The 19,496-nt window shown below is 45.9% G+C and overlaps 3 protein-coding genes across 4 annotated transcripts in view; 1 reads left to right on the top strand and 2 right to left on the bottom strand.

The window, feature by feature from the left end:
- The window catches only part of LOC137618708 (zinc finger protein 454-like), a 584,206-nt gene that overhangs the window by 362,683 nt on the left and 202,027 nt on the right, over positions 1-19,496 (top strand). The gene's annotated exons all lie outside the window — the stretch shown is intronic.
- Positions 1-19,496, bottom strand: part of LOC137618710 (ketosamine-3-kinase-like) — a 504,853-nt gene that overhangs the window by 423,370 nt on the left and 61,987 nt on the right. The gene's annotated exons all lie outside the window — the stretch shown is intronic.
- The window catches only part of LOC137618705 (uncharacterized), a 33,441-nt gene continuing 23,739 nt past the window's right edge, over positions 9,795-19,496 (bottom strand). Inside the window, exon 3 of the mRNA XM_068348862.1 lies at positions 9,795-13,783. Within this exon, the coding sequence (XP_068204963.1) occupies positions 9,993-13,601 (3,609 nt within the window). The 5' untranslated portion in view covers positions 13,602-13,783 and the 3' untranslated portion in view covers positions 9,795-9,992. The remainder of the gene's footprint in view (positions 13,784-19,496) is intronic.

Below are 19,496 nucleotides of genomic sequence, written 5' to 3'. Positions count from 1 at the left end.
AGGACTGCGGCCTACGCAAGCTGTGTGTAAAGGTATGAAGAAGTGTGACTCGTCCTAGGAAGTTGTTCTGAAGCTCTTTAGATGAAAACTTGTAGATTAGGACTTTCCCAATACCACCTCGTTAGGGTATGGTGACGTAACAGTATTAACTTAATACTAGGAACACAAGGGAGCATGGTTTACCTGCAGTGGTTTGAGGTCAGCTATGCAGAGAACCCAGGATGCTGCTTTCCCCGAGAGAGGGGAGGATGAAGAAAAGAATAAGGGCAAGTCCAACCTTTTCATTCATGCAGACTAAAACTGGGTAACAATGCCCTCAACCCTCTGCTACTTGTCCAATAAGGAGCTTGAAGTTTTAAACCAGCTGTTGTGCAGCCACCACAGGGCCGATAGAGAACGTATCGAGCCTCCTGTGGGTCATGTCATGCAGGCAGTGGGCTGTGAACGTTGTTTGACGCTTCCACACCCCCGCTTGAAGGACCTGCTTCACAGAGAAATTTCTTCTGAAGGCCAGGGACGTAGCTATGCCCCTGGCATCATGTGCTCTAGGGCGATGTGACAGAGGAGGATCTGGATTCAAGGCCAGATGAATGACCCTATGAATCCATGCAGAGATGGTGTTCTTGGTGACCCTCCTCTTAGTCCTCCCTGTGCTTACAAATAATGCTGGCACATGAGGACAGACTGCAGCTGTTCTTTTGAGGTATAGCCTCAAACTCCTTACTGGGCATAGTAAGAGATGGTCTGGGTCATCTGTTACAAAGCGGAGACTAAAAATCCGGAAGGAATCGAATCGAGGATCCGCTTCTCCAGGATACTGAGTCTTAGCAATAAACTCAGGGACGAAGCTGAACGTTATCTCCCTCCATCCCCTTGAATGGGCCATGTCATACGAGAGACCATGAAGTTCGCTAACACGCTTGGCCGAAGCCAAAACTAGCAGGAACACCGTCTTCCAGGTTAGGTGGTGATCTGATGCCTGGTGTAATGGTTCATAGGGAGGTCTCTTAAGAGACCTGAGAACTCGAACCACGTTCCATGGCAGAAGTCTCACTTCCGACTGAGGGCAGGTAAGTTCATAACTACGTATGAGTAGAGAAAGTTCTAGCGATGAAGAAATGTCCATTCCTTTCAGCCTGAAAGCTAGACTTAAGGCTGAATGATAGCCTTTCACTGCCGAGACTGAAAGGCGCACTTCTTCCTGCAAATACAGGAGGAACTCCGCTATTGTTGGAATAGTGGCATCGAGTGAAGAGATACCCCTTCCACGACACCAGCCACAAAAGACTTTCCACTTTGCCTGGTAGACTGCTGCGGATGACTTTCGCAGATGTCCAGACATCCTGACAGCAACTTGCTGCGAAAATCCTCTCTCAGAGAGGAGATGCTGGATAGTCTCCAGGCGTGAAGTCGTAGCGAAGCTACGGCTTTGTGGAAGATGTTGGCATGTGGTTGCTTGAGCAGATTGTGCCGTGGAGGGAGTTCTCTTGGTAGCTCCGTTAGGAGTTGCAGACAGTCCGGGAACCATTCCGCGTGATGCCATAGTGGAGCTATGAGGGTCATTGAAAGAGTGTCCGATGTTCTGGTCTTGTTGAGCACCCTCCTCATCAGACAGAACGGGGGAAAGGCGTAAACGTCGATGTTGTCCCACCGTTGTTGGAAAGCATCTTGCCAGAGAGCCTTGGGGTCTGGGACTGGGGAGCAGTACAGCGGGAGCCTGAAGTTCAGGGCTGTTGCAAACAGATCCACAATCGGGGAACCCCACAAAGTCAGGACTTTGTTGGCAACTTGATGATCCAAAGACCACTCGGTACTCACTATCTGAGACGCTCTGCTCAGATTGTCGGCGAGCACATTCCTTTTGCCTGGAATGAAGCGTGCCGATAGCGGTATCGAGTGGATTTCGACCCATCTTAGTATCTCTACTGCTAGATGGGATAGCTGCTTTGAAAAAGTACCTCCTTGTTTGTTGATGTAAGCCACTACTGTGGTGTTGTCGCTCATCACCACCACAGAGTGACCCGCCAGGTATTGTTGGAACTGTTGAAGGGCTAGGAAGACGGTCTTCATCTCTAGGAGATTTATATGGAGATACTTTTCTGACTCTGACCACAGGCCTGAGGTCGTGTGGTGCAGTACGTGGGCCCCCCACCCTTTCTTTGAAGTGTCCGCAAACAGCATCAAATCCCGGGGGAGGACGAGAAGGTCCACTCCTTTTCGTAGGTTCTCGTCTGTCACCCACCACTGGAGGTCCGTCAGTCCCACAGGTCCCATAGGGATCAGGACGTCCAGGGAATCGTAACCTTGATTCCACCGGGACTTGAGTCGCCACTGGAGGGATCTCATCCTGAGGCGACCGTTGAGAACTAGACGAGCCAATGATGAAAGGTGACCGAGGAGACGTAACCACGATTGGGCTGGAAATTCCTCTCGTCTGAGGAAAGGGCTTGCGACCTTCCTCAGCCTGGCTATCCTGTTGTCTGATGGGAAGGCTTTGTGGAGATTGGTGTCTATAACCATGCCTGGATATACCAGTCTTTGAGTAGGAAGCAGTGAGGACTTCTCGAGATTTACCAGGATCCCCAGATCCTGGCAAAGTCTCAGAAGTTTGTCCCAGTGTTCAAGAAGGAATGACACCGAGTCTGCTAGGTTTAACCAGCCATCCAGATAACAAAGGAGACGGATGCCAATCCTGTGTGCCCACGAAGATATCAGGGTGAACACTCTGGTGAAAACTTGCGGTGCTGTGGAACGACCGAAGCACAGCACCTTGAACTGGTACTCTTTGTTATCTAGGCTGAATCTTAAGTACTTCCTTGAAGACGGAGGGACTGGGATCTGGAAGTACGCTCCTTTAGGTCCAGTGTACACATGAAGTCTTGTGATCTCACTGCTAGTCTGACCGTGTTCGCCGTCTCCATGCTGAACGGAGTTTGTTTGACAAACTTGTTCAGAGATAAGAGGTCGATGACTGGTCTCCAGCCACCAGACGTCTTCTTTACAAGAAAGAGTCGACTGAAGAAGCCTGGAGACCCGTCGAGGACCTCTTGGAGAGCGCCCTTCTTCAACAGGGTATGGACTTAAGCCCGAAGGGCTTGCCCCCTTGCCGATCCCATGGCAAGGGAGCTCAATGACACTGGATTCGTCGTCAGGGGAGGTAGAGATGTTGTGAACGGGACGCAATATCCCTGACTGATTACGGAAATCGTCCAGGAATCAGCCCCAAGTTGCTGCCACCTGTCTGAGCAACTTTGTAGGCATTTCCTCACTGATGGACATACATGGAGAGGGACTGCCAATCCTAGCGTTTTCGGCCTCAGCTGCTCCCTCTAGGATTCTTACCTCCTCTGGAGGACTTTTAGCCTTTCCTATCCTTGACAGGAAAGGGCTTAGACACCACTGTCTTCGCTGCTGTCGTTGATCTTGCGGTCTTGGTCGGATGGGACTGCTGGGGTGCTGGAGGCTTATAGGGCTTAGATGTCAAAGCCCTATGAAGGAGGGAGTCTTGGCGAGACTTCTTCCACTTCTCAGCAGCCTGTTCCACATCCTTAGGCTCAAACAGGATCGTTCCTTCTAAAGAAGAATGCCTGAGCCTATTGATCTCAGTGCTAGGGGCCTTATGATGAAATCTCTCAGCCACCGCATCCCGACGTTTCAGGATGGTGTTTGCCCACAAGTTCGAGACTTGGTGGGCCATAAACTCGATCGTGTGAGTGCCTGAGAGAAGGAACGTCTCCATAGCTTGCCTGGTACGTTCCTTAGAGAAATCCTCAGAGCGTATCAGGATACCTAAGGTTCGTGACTTGGATATCACACTTTGTAACCTTCTCCTGGTTAAGGATCTCAGTTGCCGAGAACGAGACCTGCTGGTTGGAGAGTCTCTCAAGAGGGACTCCCCTGGTAAGCTCTTCCAACAAATGGTGGAGAGAAAGAGCTAAACAAGGCTCCACAAAGATCTCGAAGTACCTCCTCTGCTGTACGCGAGGAGGTGGGAGAAGCTTGTTGCCGGCACTGGAACGGTTGGAGGAGGACAACTCGGAGAGCTGTACAGCGATCTTGTCCCTGTTACTCTTAACGCCCTGAGACCAGGGCAGAGCCACACTGGTCTTAGATAGTTTCTGAGTACCGTATACGCGGTCCAAGACTGTGTCCTTGCCCTCTCGAGGAGGGATCTCTGGGTCGGAAAACCCATTGAGAGCCCTCATTAGAGTCAGAACTGGCCAAAACGCATGCTCTGACTCTTGCTGATCTCCTCCTGATGTTGGACTTGCAGCAAAGTCTTCTGTCACCAAAGGCTCTTCTTGGGGAGAGTCGCGGACGTTCTCCGAGTGGCTAGTTGGCTCCGTACTTGGTCTTGTAGAGGACTTTGGTAGAGTCTTCGAGTCCTTCGCCTCCTTCCTGAGAAGGATGTAGGACTCCAACATAGAAGATGGCAAGTTCTTTCCAGCCCCCACTTGGGAAGACTTCTCAGCGCGAGGAGGGGTTTCCCTCATTGGTGCGATGGGGTTAAGTCTCACCTCATATGATTCCCCTGAGGACGGGAAGTACTCGTCCGACAGGGAAGGAGAGAAAGTCTGGGGGATGAAGGAACCTGCCTTGAAGGCTTGAGTGGAGTCAACTTAGCCCTTGGAGAAGTTACCGCATCCGGAACTCCTCTTTTTCTCTTCAGAGGGGTAGAGACAGCAATGGATCTGTGCCCTAATTCAGAGAAAACAGGCTTGAATGCCAGTGTAACTACTCTGATTTGTGCATCCAACCAAGGTCGTTGACTGACAGACACCCCCTTTGAAGTGGCAGGGATAAAATGATCCCTGGGAGGAGTTCCCAAAGGTGGGTTTGCCTGAAAAGGAATAGGGATCCTGGACCCCTCTGTATGTTTCCCTTCCGCTGCAATACGAGCTGTTATGCGTTTGCGGGGAGGGGAATGAGGTAATGGTGACCTTGCCGTGCGTTGTCCAGCAGCCTCGTGAGCGGGAGGATATTGACGCTCGCGCGATGGAGAATACCAGGGGTCCCCCGCGAGCGACTGCTGGTGCGCGTGGGCGACTGCAGGTCCGCACGTGGGAGACTGTGGGTGCACAGGGATCAGGGCGTTGAACGCGCGGGCATGCAGGCGAGAGTTCGCGTGCCCCTGAAGAAGCCGTAGGGCGAGCGCGCAAGAGAGATACCCCTGGCACGCGAGCGCGCAGTTGATGCCTGTGCTGCTCGTGGGCGCGCAACTGCAGGAGAGAATGGGCAAGGGCGCTCACGTGTATTCTCGTGGACGCGAGTAGGAGACTGCTTGTGTCGGCGTGATGGCGAGCGCTGGCGCGCTGGAGAAAGCTGGCGCGTAGGTGAGTGCTGGCGCGTTGGCGAGCATTGGTGAGTGGGAGAAGTCAGTATAGACTTCCCAACAGTACCCAGATCCGAAGATCGTGGGCGCGTAGGAGATGACTGCTTCGCGTGGGCGCTGGCGCATGGGAGAGCACTGGCGCGCAGGAGATCGCTGGCGTGCAGGAGAACGCTGGCGCGCAGGAGAGCGCTGGTGCGCAGGAGAGCACTGGTACGTTGGGGAGCGCTGGCGCGCAGGAGGTTGATGGCATGCAGGTTAGGGATGTTGCATAGCTGGGCGTGGGCGCGCTTGCTCAGGCAAAGTCTGGCGCGCAAGAGAATGTGGGCGCGTATGCTCTACTCTGCTGGCATAATGCGTGAGGGACGTATGCGCGCGTTGGCGCATACGCGCTTGATGCCCTGTATTGGGGTTAGAAGATGATGCCTGACGAGCGTGGAGGTCAGGTTTCGTCGGCGTGTAGCGCCTATCAGCACTCAGGAATGGTGATGGCAGGTCGGCAGGTCTGAGGAGTGGAAGGTCGACGCATTCTTTGAAAGGACGACCTTCCACCGAAGAGGATCGTGAACGATCCGCTGAGAGGTCCAGGACCAAAGCAAGAGCAGTCGGTGATCGCTGATGAGGCTCCTCTGCGGGGGACTACAACGAAGATGTAGAACCAAAGAGGCGCCTACTCACCACAGGTAAAGGAAGGCCTCTCTGGTTAAGAGGAAGGCAAGCCTTGCGACGAATACGCCCTCTGGGGGCCGTGGGATCAGCAAGCTGACCTTCTGCAGTCCTCCGAAGAGGTGTCTCTGTAAGTGAACTCCCCCGAGGGGGAGAGACTGTTGGACTTAGTTTTTACCTCGTTGGTTGAACAGGAACGGGAGAAACTAAGCCTTCAGCTACTGTGGGGTTTGAAGAGTCAGAGGTAGTAGGAGATACAGCATTGGATACCTCTGACACCACAAGGAAGACCAAAGCTGGAAAAGAGGGATTACTGACAAATCCTCCCCCGGGGGAGAGGTGGAGCTGCCTCGCTAGGGGAGGCAACGCCATCTCTCGAACCCCGAGCTTGGAAAACAGTACAACGGTTTACGCTACCACTCAACGGTCTCTCGAAAGAGACCGCCGACTGGGAGCTTTGGAGGAGGTTTGAGCAACGGAAGAAGAGGCCTTGGGTTTTTCTCCTTTCAAAGAAACCTTCGAAGGAGAAATATCCTGTTTGGACTTCTTCCGTCACCGTGAAAACCTCTCCCACTGGGAGGTAGACCACTCCCTGCACTCACTACACTTATTATCACTGTTACACCGTTGACCTCTACAGGAAGGGCAAAGGGCGTTGATGGCTGCCAATGAGCAGCAAGGATGACAGTGAACACGTCTGACTACCATCCGAGCCGAGAGCAAAGTGAGTTCAAGTGCAATGGTGTGGGGGGGGGGGGGGTTAGCAAGCTACCCTCCCCTACCCCCGCTAACTAGCGGTGTGAGTAGTAAACTCTCGTTAAATTTTAATGGCTCGTCATTTCCGCTACGCCGAAAGTAATACCCCTATTAAATAGCTAAGGTTTGTATTCTAGTTACGGAACAACTGTCCATTTAATTATATTGAAGTGTAAAAGGGACTAAAGTGTAAATTGAATAAGGACATTTCTCTAAGAATAATTTATTCAATTACAAAATTCACGTGAAAAATACAATATCTCAAATTAATAATTATTTGTTTTAAGTAAAGAATAATACAACATACACTTAAGTTATATACATGTAAGCAATACAAAAATAGAAGAAATATTCAAAGTCCAATTACAACTATACAGACACAAAAACATTCCCTTTTCTTTATAGTCTAACTGACAAAAATATTCATTTAGGAAGAACTTCAAAGTAAGGTAACATTTTGCACTTAGGAAGTCTGAACTTTCTCTTAGAATTCAAATTGAAAAGGAACCTTTCTATCAGCAAAGACACCATCAGGTAAGAAAGCTAGTGTCAAAGTTTGACAGAATCTCACTGCACAAGAAGAGAATGCAAGATAATCACAGTGCATTTTGCACTGCTAGCTTTGGCAAAGGTAGGAAGAAAAAACTGGAGAGGGATACAGCCCAAAAAGGGGCTCTCAGCAGCAGAGGGACACATACATATTTGTTCTCTGATATCCTGTGTTTGCAATAAATTCTTTCCTTGAGGTTTGTCTCTTTACTGATACATTAACTTGATGGTCTTTCTTTGACTTGTGTTTGGATTTAAGATACAAATATGAGGAGGAGGAGGAGGAAAAAAGGTTATTAAATTTCTCAAGATACAAACAATATGCAGGATTGGAGAATGAAGCAAATGGTACAGGTGGTCAACTGCATGCACGAAAGGAGAGAATCACCATAGCAAATGGTGAGGTCTTTCTTAGAGGTTATTCTTAAGACAGTGGTCCCGACTGCTATCTTTGAAGAGGTAGGGTGAAGTGGCAAATTCCACAAGAAGCAGATGAGGAAGGCTATTGAAAGAAGAGAGTGAACAATTACTGCTTCTGCTCATGAGATTGTAACATCTCGTATTGTACCTCAACGCCTTCCCAATAGAAGGGTGTTGCTATAACATTGTTCCTCCAACAAAACCATGCAGAGGAACCAGACTGAGATTGTGGAGAATCAGACTTATCAGTCGTCCTGTGCTTCTGTAACTTCTTCTTTGGCAGCGCCACATCAGAAGATTCTGTTGTCATCTCAGGAACCCTTCAACAGGGACCCGATATGGTAGCGGGTATTGACATTACCGGCATGCACTGATTTTCTCTCCCAAGAGAGAGAGAGAGAGAGAGAGAGAGAGAGAGAGAGAGAGAGAGAGAGAGAGAGAGAGAGAGAGAGAGAGAGAGAGAGAGAGAGAGAGAGGGGGGGGGGGGGGCAACTCATCGATCGGCCTTCCTTGACCTCTTTGAAGAGGAAAGATAGAACTTGAAGTTCATCTTCTGCAGTCAGAGATTGACAGACACTGAAGGTCACGTACACATGAGGGATAGGACAGCATCAGACATGCAACCCAACAGGAACAGGTATACAATATTTGATAAAGGCAGTTAGCACAGATACTGTAACACAATTACGCTACCTGGTGTATAGGGGAGGCCTAGTCACCAACTACTACCACTACTACTACCTGAAGTCATAATCCGATGAAAGGTCAAAGGTTTGTATGATGTGTAGCAATAAACCAATAATAGAAGTTGAAATACAAAACAAATTCAGCATAATAATAATAAACCAATTGAGTTAAATTTAACTAAGTACAAAAATCCTTAAAGAAAGCTGCACTACAGTAATTATGTCCCTCCTCCACCACATACTGCAAAAGAGATCAGCAGACAAATGCAAATAAAACACTTTTGTTTTCTGTTGTTCAAGTATTTCCTCTAATCATTTAATCCCCACAAATACAGTTAAGGTTCCTAACTGTCAAATGTTCCTAAGCAACAAAGGATGTGAATAATTAGGGAGTCAGAGGTACAGTACAATGAGGAGGTGCATAACCAGCTAACATGAGATGACCCATCAGAGTGCAATAGCACAAGCAGCTGAACATCACCAGGGAGACACAGATCTCCTTTAATCGGACATGTTTCTCTGGCTTGATCAAAATTACATTAAACTTGTTTGCAAATGTCCAATAAAGAGACATTTGCAATGGAACTGTCTCAATTCCAGTTGATTGACCCAACAAGAGAGAGCACAACTAGAGTCTAGCAAATGTGGAAATTTAATAACTTTGTACCAGCTTTCTCTTCTTTTCAAAAGACCACTACTTCCCCTCTCCCTTGAAAATTTTCTGCAGCACAAATCTTCCTCCTATGCTTTGAAAAAAAGTGTTCTCCAGGCAAATGTCATATCACACACACTGCACTTAAATGGCTTCACTCTTTGTCTTAATACCTTAATTGGCTCTAAAACTTTAAATCAATCAATTATATTAGTGATGCAATGGACCTCAACTTGGGGTCTACGGTTGCACCTCTATACTCCACTAGCCTTGTATCCGAGGGCTCTTTTCAAGATGGTCACTGTTCCCTTGATGGCAGCAATCTGCTCCTCATTTATGCTTGGGCAACTTGGTATCCCCTGAAGGTATTGTCTCAGGCTTTTCTTCATAAGTCCTGTTGCCCCCACCACCACAGGTATTACTTCTATTTCTTTCAGTTCACAAGCATTTTTCAGATCGTTCTTCAGTTCTTGATATTTTGTTATTCTCTACCTCTCAGCTCTATTAAGGCCAAAATCACAGGGTACTGTCACATCTATAATCTTTGCTGTTCTTTCTTCTTTATTTCAGATCACAATATCAGGTCTCATAGCGCCTCCTTCTATATATCTTCCTGTCGGGATTATCTCATCATAAAAGATGGTAATGTATCTGTTGGTGGTAACTGGATCTGGTTCATGCTCCCATATCTTATCTTTTACTTCAATTTTGTATTCTTTACATATTTTCCAATGTATATATTTACAGATCTTACTGTGATGAGCTGTGTAGTGACCATCTGCGAATTAGAGTCTGGCAGGCTGAAACCAGATAACCAACACTCTCAACTGCTGCATGACAAAACCTACACTGGTCGTTTCCTGATATGCCCACCATTTTCTTGAAGCTGTTTGTTAGGAGTCCTTGGTCTTGTGTTCCTATCATCTTTTCTCGATCAAAACAAATTATGAATTTTATGATGCCTTGAGAGTGAACTTTTCTGAGAAAATGCTTTGTCACAGACATTACACTTGAATGGTTTCCCCCCAGTGTGAGTTCTAAAATGTGTTGCAAGGTCACTTTTTGTATGAAATGCTTTGTCACAGACATTACACTTGAATGGTTTCTCCCCGTAGTGAAATCTTAAATGTCTCGCAAGATAATATTTATCCTTAAATGCTTTGTCACAGACATCACATTTGAATAAGTTCTCCCCAGTGTGAATTCCACAATGTCTTGCAAGATTACTTTTCGTACGAAATGCTTTATCACAGACACTGCACTTGAATGGTTTCTCCCCAGTGTGCATTCTAGAATGTGTTGTGAGAGAACTTCTATCAGAAAATGCTTGGTCACAGACATTACACTTGAAAGGTTTCTCTCTGGTGTGAATTCTAAAATGGCTTGCAAGATTAATTTTCAAATGAAATGCTTTATCACAGACACTGCACTTGAATGACTTTATCCTATTGTGAGTTTCATAATGTACTTTAAGATCAATTTTATTAGAAAATGTTTTGTCACCTTCTCTGCATCTGAACAGGTCTTCAGTGTGAATTAGCATTCGATTGTTGGGGTTAACTACTCCACTAAATTGCTTTTCAGAATTTCCACCCACAAACGACTTCTCTCTCGTACCAACATCAATTTGAGTTTTGGAAGTGTCAGCGGAAGCAGCCTCGCTATGCAGGGAAACGCTTTTCAGGCCGAAGCGTTTCTGAAACTTCGCGAACCATCCTTTGCTGGCGGAAAAACGACGTTTCTGAGGCTGGGAATCAGTGGATGTCCCTGCTTGGGGTTCATCCAGTACATCATCTTCGTCTTCTTCAGCATGGTCGCCATCGTGGCCTTGAGGTTCCTTTGCCGCAAAATTCTCATACAAACCCAAAGCCTTGGTTCGGATGGTGTTCGTATCCAAGGCTATGTTCTTCTTCCGGCAGTCGGCAATCCAGACTGCTAAAGCACCTTCCATACGGACGATCGTTTTATTACGAGCGGTAACAACTCGCTTCGCTGACCTGCTAAAGGTGATGGCAGCCGTCTTCCTAATGTTCGCCTCGTCCTTCTTAATGTAGCGAACGGTGGATTCGTTCACTACAAAATGGCGGGCTGCGGCTGCGTAACTTCTGCCTTCTTTCAACATATCAAGAAGTGTCACCTTCTCAGCAATCGTCATCATTTTTCGGTGGCGCTTAGGCTCACTACCAGCTTTAGTAGAAGCAGAACGCTTGGGAGCCATTGAACGCTTTATCCTATTATGAGTTTCATAAGGTACTTTAAGATCAATTTCTTTAGAAAATGTTTTGTCACTTTCTCTGCATCTGAGCAGGTCTTCAGTGTGAATTAGCATTCGAGTGTTGGGGTTAACTACTCCACTAAATTGCTTTTCAGAATTTCCACCCACAAACGACTTCTCTCTCGTACCAACATCAATTTGAGTTTTGGAAGTGTCAGCGGAAGCAGCCTCGCTATGCAGGGAAACGCTTTTCAGGCCGAAGCGTTTCTGAAACTTCGCGAACCATCCTTTGCTGGCGGAAAAACGACGTTTCTGAGGCTGGGAATCAGTGGATGTCCCTGCTTGGGGTTCATCTAGTACATCATCTTCGTCTTCTTCAGCATGGTCGCCATCGGGGCCTTGAGGTTCCTTTGCCGCAAAATTCTCATACAAACCCAAAGCCTTGGTTCGGATGGTGTTCGTATCCAAGGCTATGTTCTTCTTCCGGCAGTCGGCAATCCAGACTGCTAAAGCACCTTCCATACGGACGATCGTTTTATTACGAGCGGTAACAACTCGCTTCGCTGACCTGCTAAAGGTGATGGCAGCCGTCTTCCTAATGTTCGTCTCGTCCTTCTTAATGTAGCGAACGGTGGATTCGTTCACTACAAAATGGCGGGCTGCGGCCGCGTAACTTCTGCCTTCTTTCAACATATCAAGAAGTGTCACCTTCTCAGCAATCGTCATCATTTTTCGGTGGCGCTTAGGCTCACTACCAGCTTTAGTAGAAGCAGAACGCTTGGGAGCCATTGAACGCTTTATCCTATTATGAGTTTCATAAGGTACTTTAAGATCAATTTCATTAGAAAATGTTTTGTCACTTTCTCTGCATCTGAGCAGGTCTTCAGTGTGAATTAGCATTCGAGTGTTGGGGTTAACTACTTCACTAAATTGCTTTTCAGAATTTCCACCCACAAACGACTTCTCTCTCGTACCAACATCAATTTGAGTTTTGGAAGTGTCAGCGGAAGCAGCCTCGCTATGCAGGGAAACGCTTTTCAGGCCGAAGCGTTTCTGAAACTTCGCGAACCATCCTTTGCTGGCGGAAAAACGTCGTTTCTGAGGCTGGGAATCAGTGGATGTCCCAGCTTGGGGTTCATCTAGTACATCATCTTCGTCTTCTTCAGCATGGTCGCCATCGTGGCTTTGAGGTTCCTTTGCCGCAAAATTCTCATACAAACCCAAAGCCTTGGTTCGGATGGTGTTCGTATCCAAGGCTATGTTCTTCTTCCGGCAGTCGGCAATCCAGACTGCTAAAGCACCTTCCATACGGACGATCGTTTTATTACGAGCGGTAACAACTCGCTTCGCTGACCTGCTAAAGGTGATGGCAGCCGTCTTCCTAATGTTCGCCTCGTCCTTCTTAATGTAGCGAACGGTGGATTCGTTCACTACAAAATGGCGGGCTGCGGCCGCGTAACTTCTGCCTTCTTTCAACATATCAAGAAGTGTCACCTTCTCAGCAATCGTCATCATTTTTCGGTGGCGCTTAGGCTCACTACCAGCCTTAGTAGAAGCAGAACGCTTGGGAGCCATTGAACGCTTTATCCTATTATGAGTTTCATAAGGTACTTTAAGATCAATTTCATTAGAAAATGTTTTGTCACTTTCTCTGCATCTGAGCAGGTCTTCAGTGTGAATTAGCATTCGAGTGTTGGGGTTAACTACTCCACTAAATTGCTTTTCAGAATTTCCACCCACAAACGACTTCTCTCTCGTACCAACATCAATTTGAGTTTTGGAATCACTTTCCTGACCAAGAGGTTTTTCACAGCCTCTGTTTTCCATCTGCTCCTCTTTCTGTGAACATTCTTTCCCCCTTCCTCTTCCCTCTCCTTTGTCCTCTTTCCTACTGGATCCCAAATGTATGTCACTTTCCTCTTTTACACTTGTCCTTACACTCTTCTCCTCCTCTTTATTGACTTCCCTTTTGCTGATTTGTGAATCCTCCTCACTCACTGATGCATCAGAGTCGAAACAGTATTTCATGTCACCTTCATTTGACTCAAATATTTCTGGCTCTGCTTTGAATTCTACTTCTGGCTCTGCTTTGAATTCTATTTCTGGCTCTGCTTCAAATTCTGGCTCTGCTTTGAATTCCATGTCTGGGTCCATGAAAAGAGAGTCATCATCAAAGAGTCCACAACTGTTGACCAAATCATCATTTTCTATCTTGACTGCAGAGTGTGAAAAGGAATCTTCCATTTCACTTTTTATTGGAAATTCTATTGATTCAGAGTTCTTATTCCCCTCCCTATCACTGGATGACATCCTCTTCAATATTATCATAAACAGCAGACAAATATAAAGTTAACAACAAACTTCCTATTCTCTACATGAAAGTCTTACAGCATGAACTAACACAGACCCTTCTTCCTTTTTCCCAGTCCTGTATCTCTTGTAGATATCTTCAGTAGTTTACATACTCTTCTCACAATAGATGGATGACTATTTCATTAGCGATGAAAAATCTGAAATAATAGAGAACATCTATCATTGGAATAGGAAGAGATGAAAATGGAGTTTTCTGAAATAAAAGACAATTTTTTAAATTAAAATAATTTTTCTCAAGTAATTGTATTTTTCGTAACCATAACAACCTGAATCCTAAATCTAATTAGATCGACTCACAGATTGGAGAGTTGAAAGTTCCCTTAGAACCAAAACTGGAAGCTTCTGTAACTTTACCATAAGTGTTCCAGGCCTGATCTGTGGAGAAGCAAAGAGAGGCCACTATTGCCCCCTATGTGTTTATCATAGGAGAAAGTGATAGGCCCTGAGTCATACATGAATTGTACCGTCCCCTGTAAACAGAAACCGTACCACCTGGAGGGGACCTCAGTAAGAATGACATACCAAATGTAAGAATAATGGGTTGGTAGTGTTGCAAGGTAGCTGTTAGATACTAACACAAAGGAGAGGTGAATGTAAGCGACTTTATTCAACAAGATAATGAGCTTATATGCAAACGGTTGAGGACAACAATGGCACAAAACATCCAACATTAAGTGGTCGGTTGCCTGATGCGCCCTCTCCAATGCCATCTATCAAAGGCATCATCTTCTCTCCATACCATCCTTGACATTATCTGGCCATCTAATCCTATCCCTTTCTCCCGATCTTCTATCCCTAACAGGGTCCTCCTCACTCCCTGCCCGACATCCATCCGTCACTTGTGCCCATACCCTCTCAGTGGTGGTACTCTTATCCTCTCTGTAATCTTTACAACCTCTGCCATTCTTCTTCTTTCCTCATTTTCCAATCTTTCAAGAAGTGATATTCCCATAATCCACCTCAGAATTCTCATCTCTGTTCTCTCAAGCTTTGCTTCCTCTTTTCAAAGGCAGCCTTTCTGGCCTTAAGCATATCTACTGTATATATAAACAATGTCCAGTATGTACTACTCTATTCAAATACATCGCTTTTTACATGAAAACATGATTCTGTTCAAATAAGACCGAAGCGTGGATATACATGCGAGGAGACATGGTGCAAGAATGCCGAGCAGGGTTGAAACTTCTGATGTTGGATATGCACTACATGAACTTCCGAGAAGGGCTAAAATCTTTTTTAAGATGTAACAAAGATAAAGCTGAAATTGTTTCAATAAATCAAGTTGAGAAGAAAGACTCTGGAAAGTACCCAATTTATCATATTATATACTATCAGCGGAAAAAAACAATGTATTTCGTGATGTGTAAAATAGCGAAACTGTGCCAGATAGTAAAAACGCGCTAAATTCTCTAGAAATGCGCCAGATTTAGCATGAAATGCGCAGTGGCATCTCTGGCGATGAGTCAGAGTGAGATTGGAGAGGAGAGGGAAGTGGGGCGAAGCAAACAAAGTGCAGACGAACATGGGCTGTTTGAAATCGTCCTGCTGCGAGAATGTTTTTCATAATCATTTAATTTTTTATTTAACAGATTATACGGTTCTCTGTGTCGCACTCAAAATCGCAAAGAATAAACACATGTAATGCAGAGGCTGACTGGTATACGATATCTTAGAGGGACATCCGAAGGTACTTTCGAGTGGAGAGAAAAAACAAGAACTTGAAAGTAAGCATCCTTCAGATCTACAGAAAGCCTGAAGTCTCTCTCTCTTTCTCTCTCTCTGATGGAAGATATCATAGACAGCACTGTTTCCATTCTGAACTTCGTTTGGCCCACACCTGTTCAGAGAAGAGAGGTCGATGACTACCGTATATTGTCTGGCGTAAGACGATCCATCAGTGGCTTCACTTGTTAGGCCACTTGACCTCCTTGGAGCGTCTAGTGACAAATGGCCGTCTCCGTATCAGGTCTCTCCAGTGGCAGCTATAGACCTTTAGGTCTCAGCACTAAGGACATCCCAAACCTTCAGGTTCCGAAGGGTTTGAAGAGAAAGGGAGGTGGTGGGTATCACATGTCAAGCTCCTCATGGGAGTTGATCTTCTTTCTCCTCCCCCAGAATTGATATTCTTCACAGATACATCATTAACTAGCGGTGGGTGGTTATACCTTGCTGAAAGTCTTATGGCTAGTTTCAAGATTTGCTGAAAATATATTCCCTATAAAGAGCTTAAGGTTAATATCCTTAGAAAAAATGACAAACTTATAACAGAGTTTGTATTTTTCCTAACATACAAACCCTCATTCTTTACTATAGGAGATATTCTAGCGCGAGCTGGAAAATACGGCAGGAAAACCTTAACAAGGTCGTTAACGACCGGACAGGTAATTACCCACCTGACAGTGGTGGGGGACCGCTGGTCGGTAGCTGCTGTTTACCTTCAATCAAATTCTAGTTGCTGCTGTTTACCTTCAATCAAATTCTAGTTGCTGCTGTTTACCTTCAATCAAATTCTAGTTAGGACTATATTAGGGGGCGGTGATGGAGGGAAGATTTGTGTAAAGAATTCGGGTTTGTATGTTAGGAAAAATACAAACTCTGATATAAGTTTGTCATTTGTTCCTACACTAAATACAAACCTTCATTCTTTACTACAGGAGACTTAGTCTTGAGGCCAGGGTGGCCAAGGAGTTCCCTATCTTTAGGGAAGATAGTCCTCAGACTAGACTCTTTTGAGTAACAATCTTCCATTATCTTCTTTCTTTGTAGATCCCCAGAATCTCAGTACAACTGAAGGTTTGCAATTTCATGGAAACAAATGTTTCAGGATAAAGTGGGTCAGGAACATTCGACTCGGACCCCTTCAAACTTAGGATTCCCCCGACCTTGCCAAGGGGAAACCTCGTGACCACGAGTATAACTTATACTCTGTGAGAGGAATCAGATGAGTATCATACCTTATTTCCATTGGCGAGTCCAGCTGAAACTGGATACAGGCTAGGATCCCCAGATGTGGGGGAGAAGGAGACGAAGAAGATCGATGGATGTCCTTAAAACCTAGTGTAACCCAGAATCCTCAACCAATGGTTACTGTCCCCTGAAAGGGCATAAGGTAGTAACAGCATCTGTTGACCTGTCACAATAGGCCCTATAAAAAGGGTGTCTATAGACCTATGTGTCACGTCGCTCAAATAGTGAGCAGTGAATGAAGATTGGCGTTTCCAGACCCCAACACTTAAGACTTGGGAGACTGAAAAATTCTCTTAAACGCCAGAGAGGCAGCCACTCCCCTAACTTGATGGGCTCTGGCTTGTGCTGCCTCTGGGTCTCCGTGAAAAGTCCTTGCAATAACTTTCTTAAGTCAGAAAGAGATGGCATTGCGAGAGATTCTCTTCTTTACCCTGTTGAAACAAGGAAGAGATGACGGAGACATGGTCTGAAAAAGTCTGGTGCGCCTCAGATATTTCTTTGACGCCCTGACTGGGCATAGTAACGACTGGACTGCATCCTGTGTTACCTATTGAGAGTGGAAATTCTCGAAATCTCCCATCGGTAGATGAAGGATTATGAGTCCAGCCACCAAGCCCGGTACGAAGTTGCGAGACACTCCCCCCCCCCATCTCTTAGAATGGGTGACGTAAGACAGACCATGTAGCTCATTGACCCTTTTAGCGGAGGACAGAGGTACGAATAAGACGGTCTTAAGGTTCAGAGAGTAGTCTGAGGCCCTTAAGGGCACATAGGGCAGACACTTCAGCGAACGTAAGACACGTCTCAAGGAGATGGTCTAATCTCAAGTGGGGGGCAAGATCACTCCAAACATCAAAACAACCAAGGTGATGTCTACTGAGGCAGAGAGGTCAACCCCTTCTCCGTCTACAGATGACGCTCAAGGCTGCGCGATAGCCCTAAATCGCCGACACTGAGAGAAGCCTTCCTCACTGAGGTACAAAAGGAAGTCTGGGAACTACTGGTCCTTCCTTTTGAGGATCCAACTGCTTCACATTGTTGCTGTTGTAGCGGTTAAGAAGTCCATTGTCTTAGCCTCAGCAGTTAGGACTTCTTGTAGGGTCTGCCTAGAGTTTTGGTTTGACAAGTCCTCGTGGCTCGCCAGAAGGGACATTGAAGTCGCTTCCCTTGCCGAGGCTTCTGTGACTGAGAAGAGCCTGGAAGAGTTGAGTGTCTCTTCGAGGATTAGTCTGGCGTGAGCCTCGCCGTGAGGGGATCTAAGATCAGAGGAGAAGGTTGACGTCTCTGAGTTCGGAGAACAAACCAGGTTTAAAGGTCACTCAAGAAAGGCAGACGCGAGGGACAGTGACATTGCACTAGCCGTTAGGATAATGTCCTCGAGACTGACCATATATGGTCAACGACCAAGCCTCCTCTCCATCCCAGCTAGGACCAGGGAAGGTTAGGCAGTGGCTGCTGAAGACTCAGCAGATGGATCTATAGGCTCCCCCCAACCTTAGATTACAAAGATGGTAAGGTTGTAGGCACTGAAGGCACTAACGAGTCTGGGCAGGTCTCAAACCCCAGACTGTCAATACATAGCCTGTCTAAGGCTGGAGAGTCAAAGGGTTGAGGAGACAGATGCAAATCGCCGAGGTATGAGATATAACACATAGTTCTTAAGAGTCCTTAAATAAGAGGCTTCTAAGTCCCTCGACGACAGCAATCACGAGGAATCCTCAGGCTGCGATAATTCCTCGCGTGTTATTACAGGAAAAAGTGGAGACGCGAGTAGCAGACAAACCTTATATCTTACCCCTCGTATCATTCTTATCGAAAGGGGAATAATGGTAGAAGTCAGAGTGTCTGGAGGTAATGGTGAAGACCGCTGACAAGAGTCGGAAGGCTCTGTCATAAGAGCAAACTCTTAGGGTCCAGGGTTCAAGTTCGGGCGCCAAATTTATGTGGCGGGATGTAAACAAAACAACCCCCACACCCTTGATCACACTAACTGACAAATGTCTCCTCTGCACAAACTTTCCCCTTACGTTATCAACTGGACTCTTGGACAGAAGGAAAATGAAAACAAAACATAACCTTAACACTATATTCTTAAAAGTAAATGCAATCATAAACCAAAAAAACACACTCATCACTAATCATAAACAATATTAAATATAAAAACGTAACACCATTCAAATAAAAAAAACCCTAACAAACTTAAAATTACCACACCCCAAAACCAATATTTGTTTATGTGTGGAACTCTATCCACACTAGGGCCAACAGTCCTTTTAGGCCAAAGCCACAACTCCCTGGCAGACGCAACACTGGCACAATCTGCTATAACTGCTTCACTTAATTGGGCAGTCTATATAGTCATCCTCATCAATAACAGCAATCGAAATCGTAATTGTAATAAACAGGCCAGGTCGTCAATAGTTGGTCAATCCACTAGAGCATTCTAAACACAAGTTCCTTAAGCAAGCCAGGTCATCAACGGTTGCGTAATCCAAGAGCAGTCTTAAAACAATCTAATACAGGCCAGGTCATCAACGGTTGCGTAATCCAAGAGCAGTCTTAAAACAATCTAATACAGGCCAGGTCATCAACAATATATCTACTTTCCAAAAATTTAAGTCTCTCCAAAGGAGGAATCACGGCCTGCCAAAATAAAAAAGAAAAACACTTATGAACACTCCTGACTAACTGAACTATCGCACTATAATCAAAGATAAATAATAAACTTTCTATCATTCACGAACGCGCCTAACGAAAATGAATAAAAACAGTACTTACTCCGATACAAGAAAAATCACTTCACAGCCGGCTTTCAAGAACAAAAAAATCACAACCGACTCCTGCTACAGTCAAATATCCAATGCTTTCGCCCAAGACATTCAT

This window comes from Palaemon carinicauda, chromosome 25 (genome assembly GCF_036898095.1).
Source record: "Palaemon carinicauda isolate YSFRI2023 chromosome 25, ASM3689809v2, whole genome shotgun sequence".
NCBI lineage: Eukaryota > Metazoa > Arthropoda > Malacostraca > Decapoda > Palaemonidae > Palaemon > Palaemon carinicauda.
The sequence above is the reverse complement of the archived record's forward strand: the minus strand, read 5'-3'. Positions and strand labels throughout refer to the sequence as shown.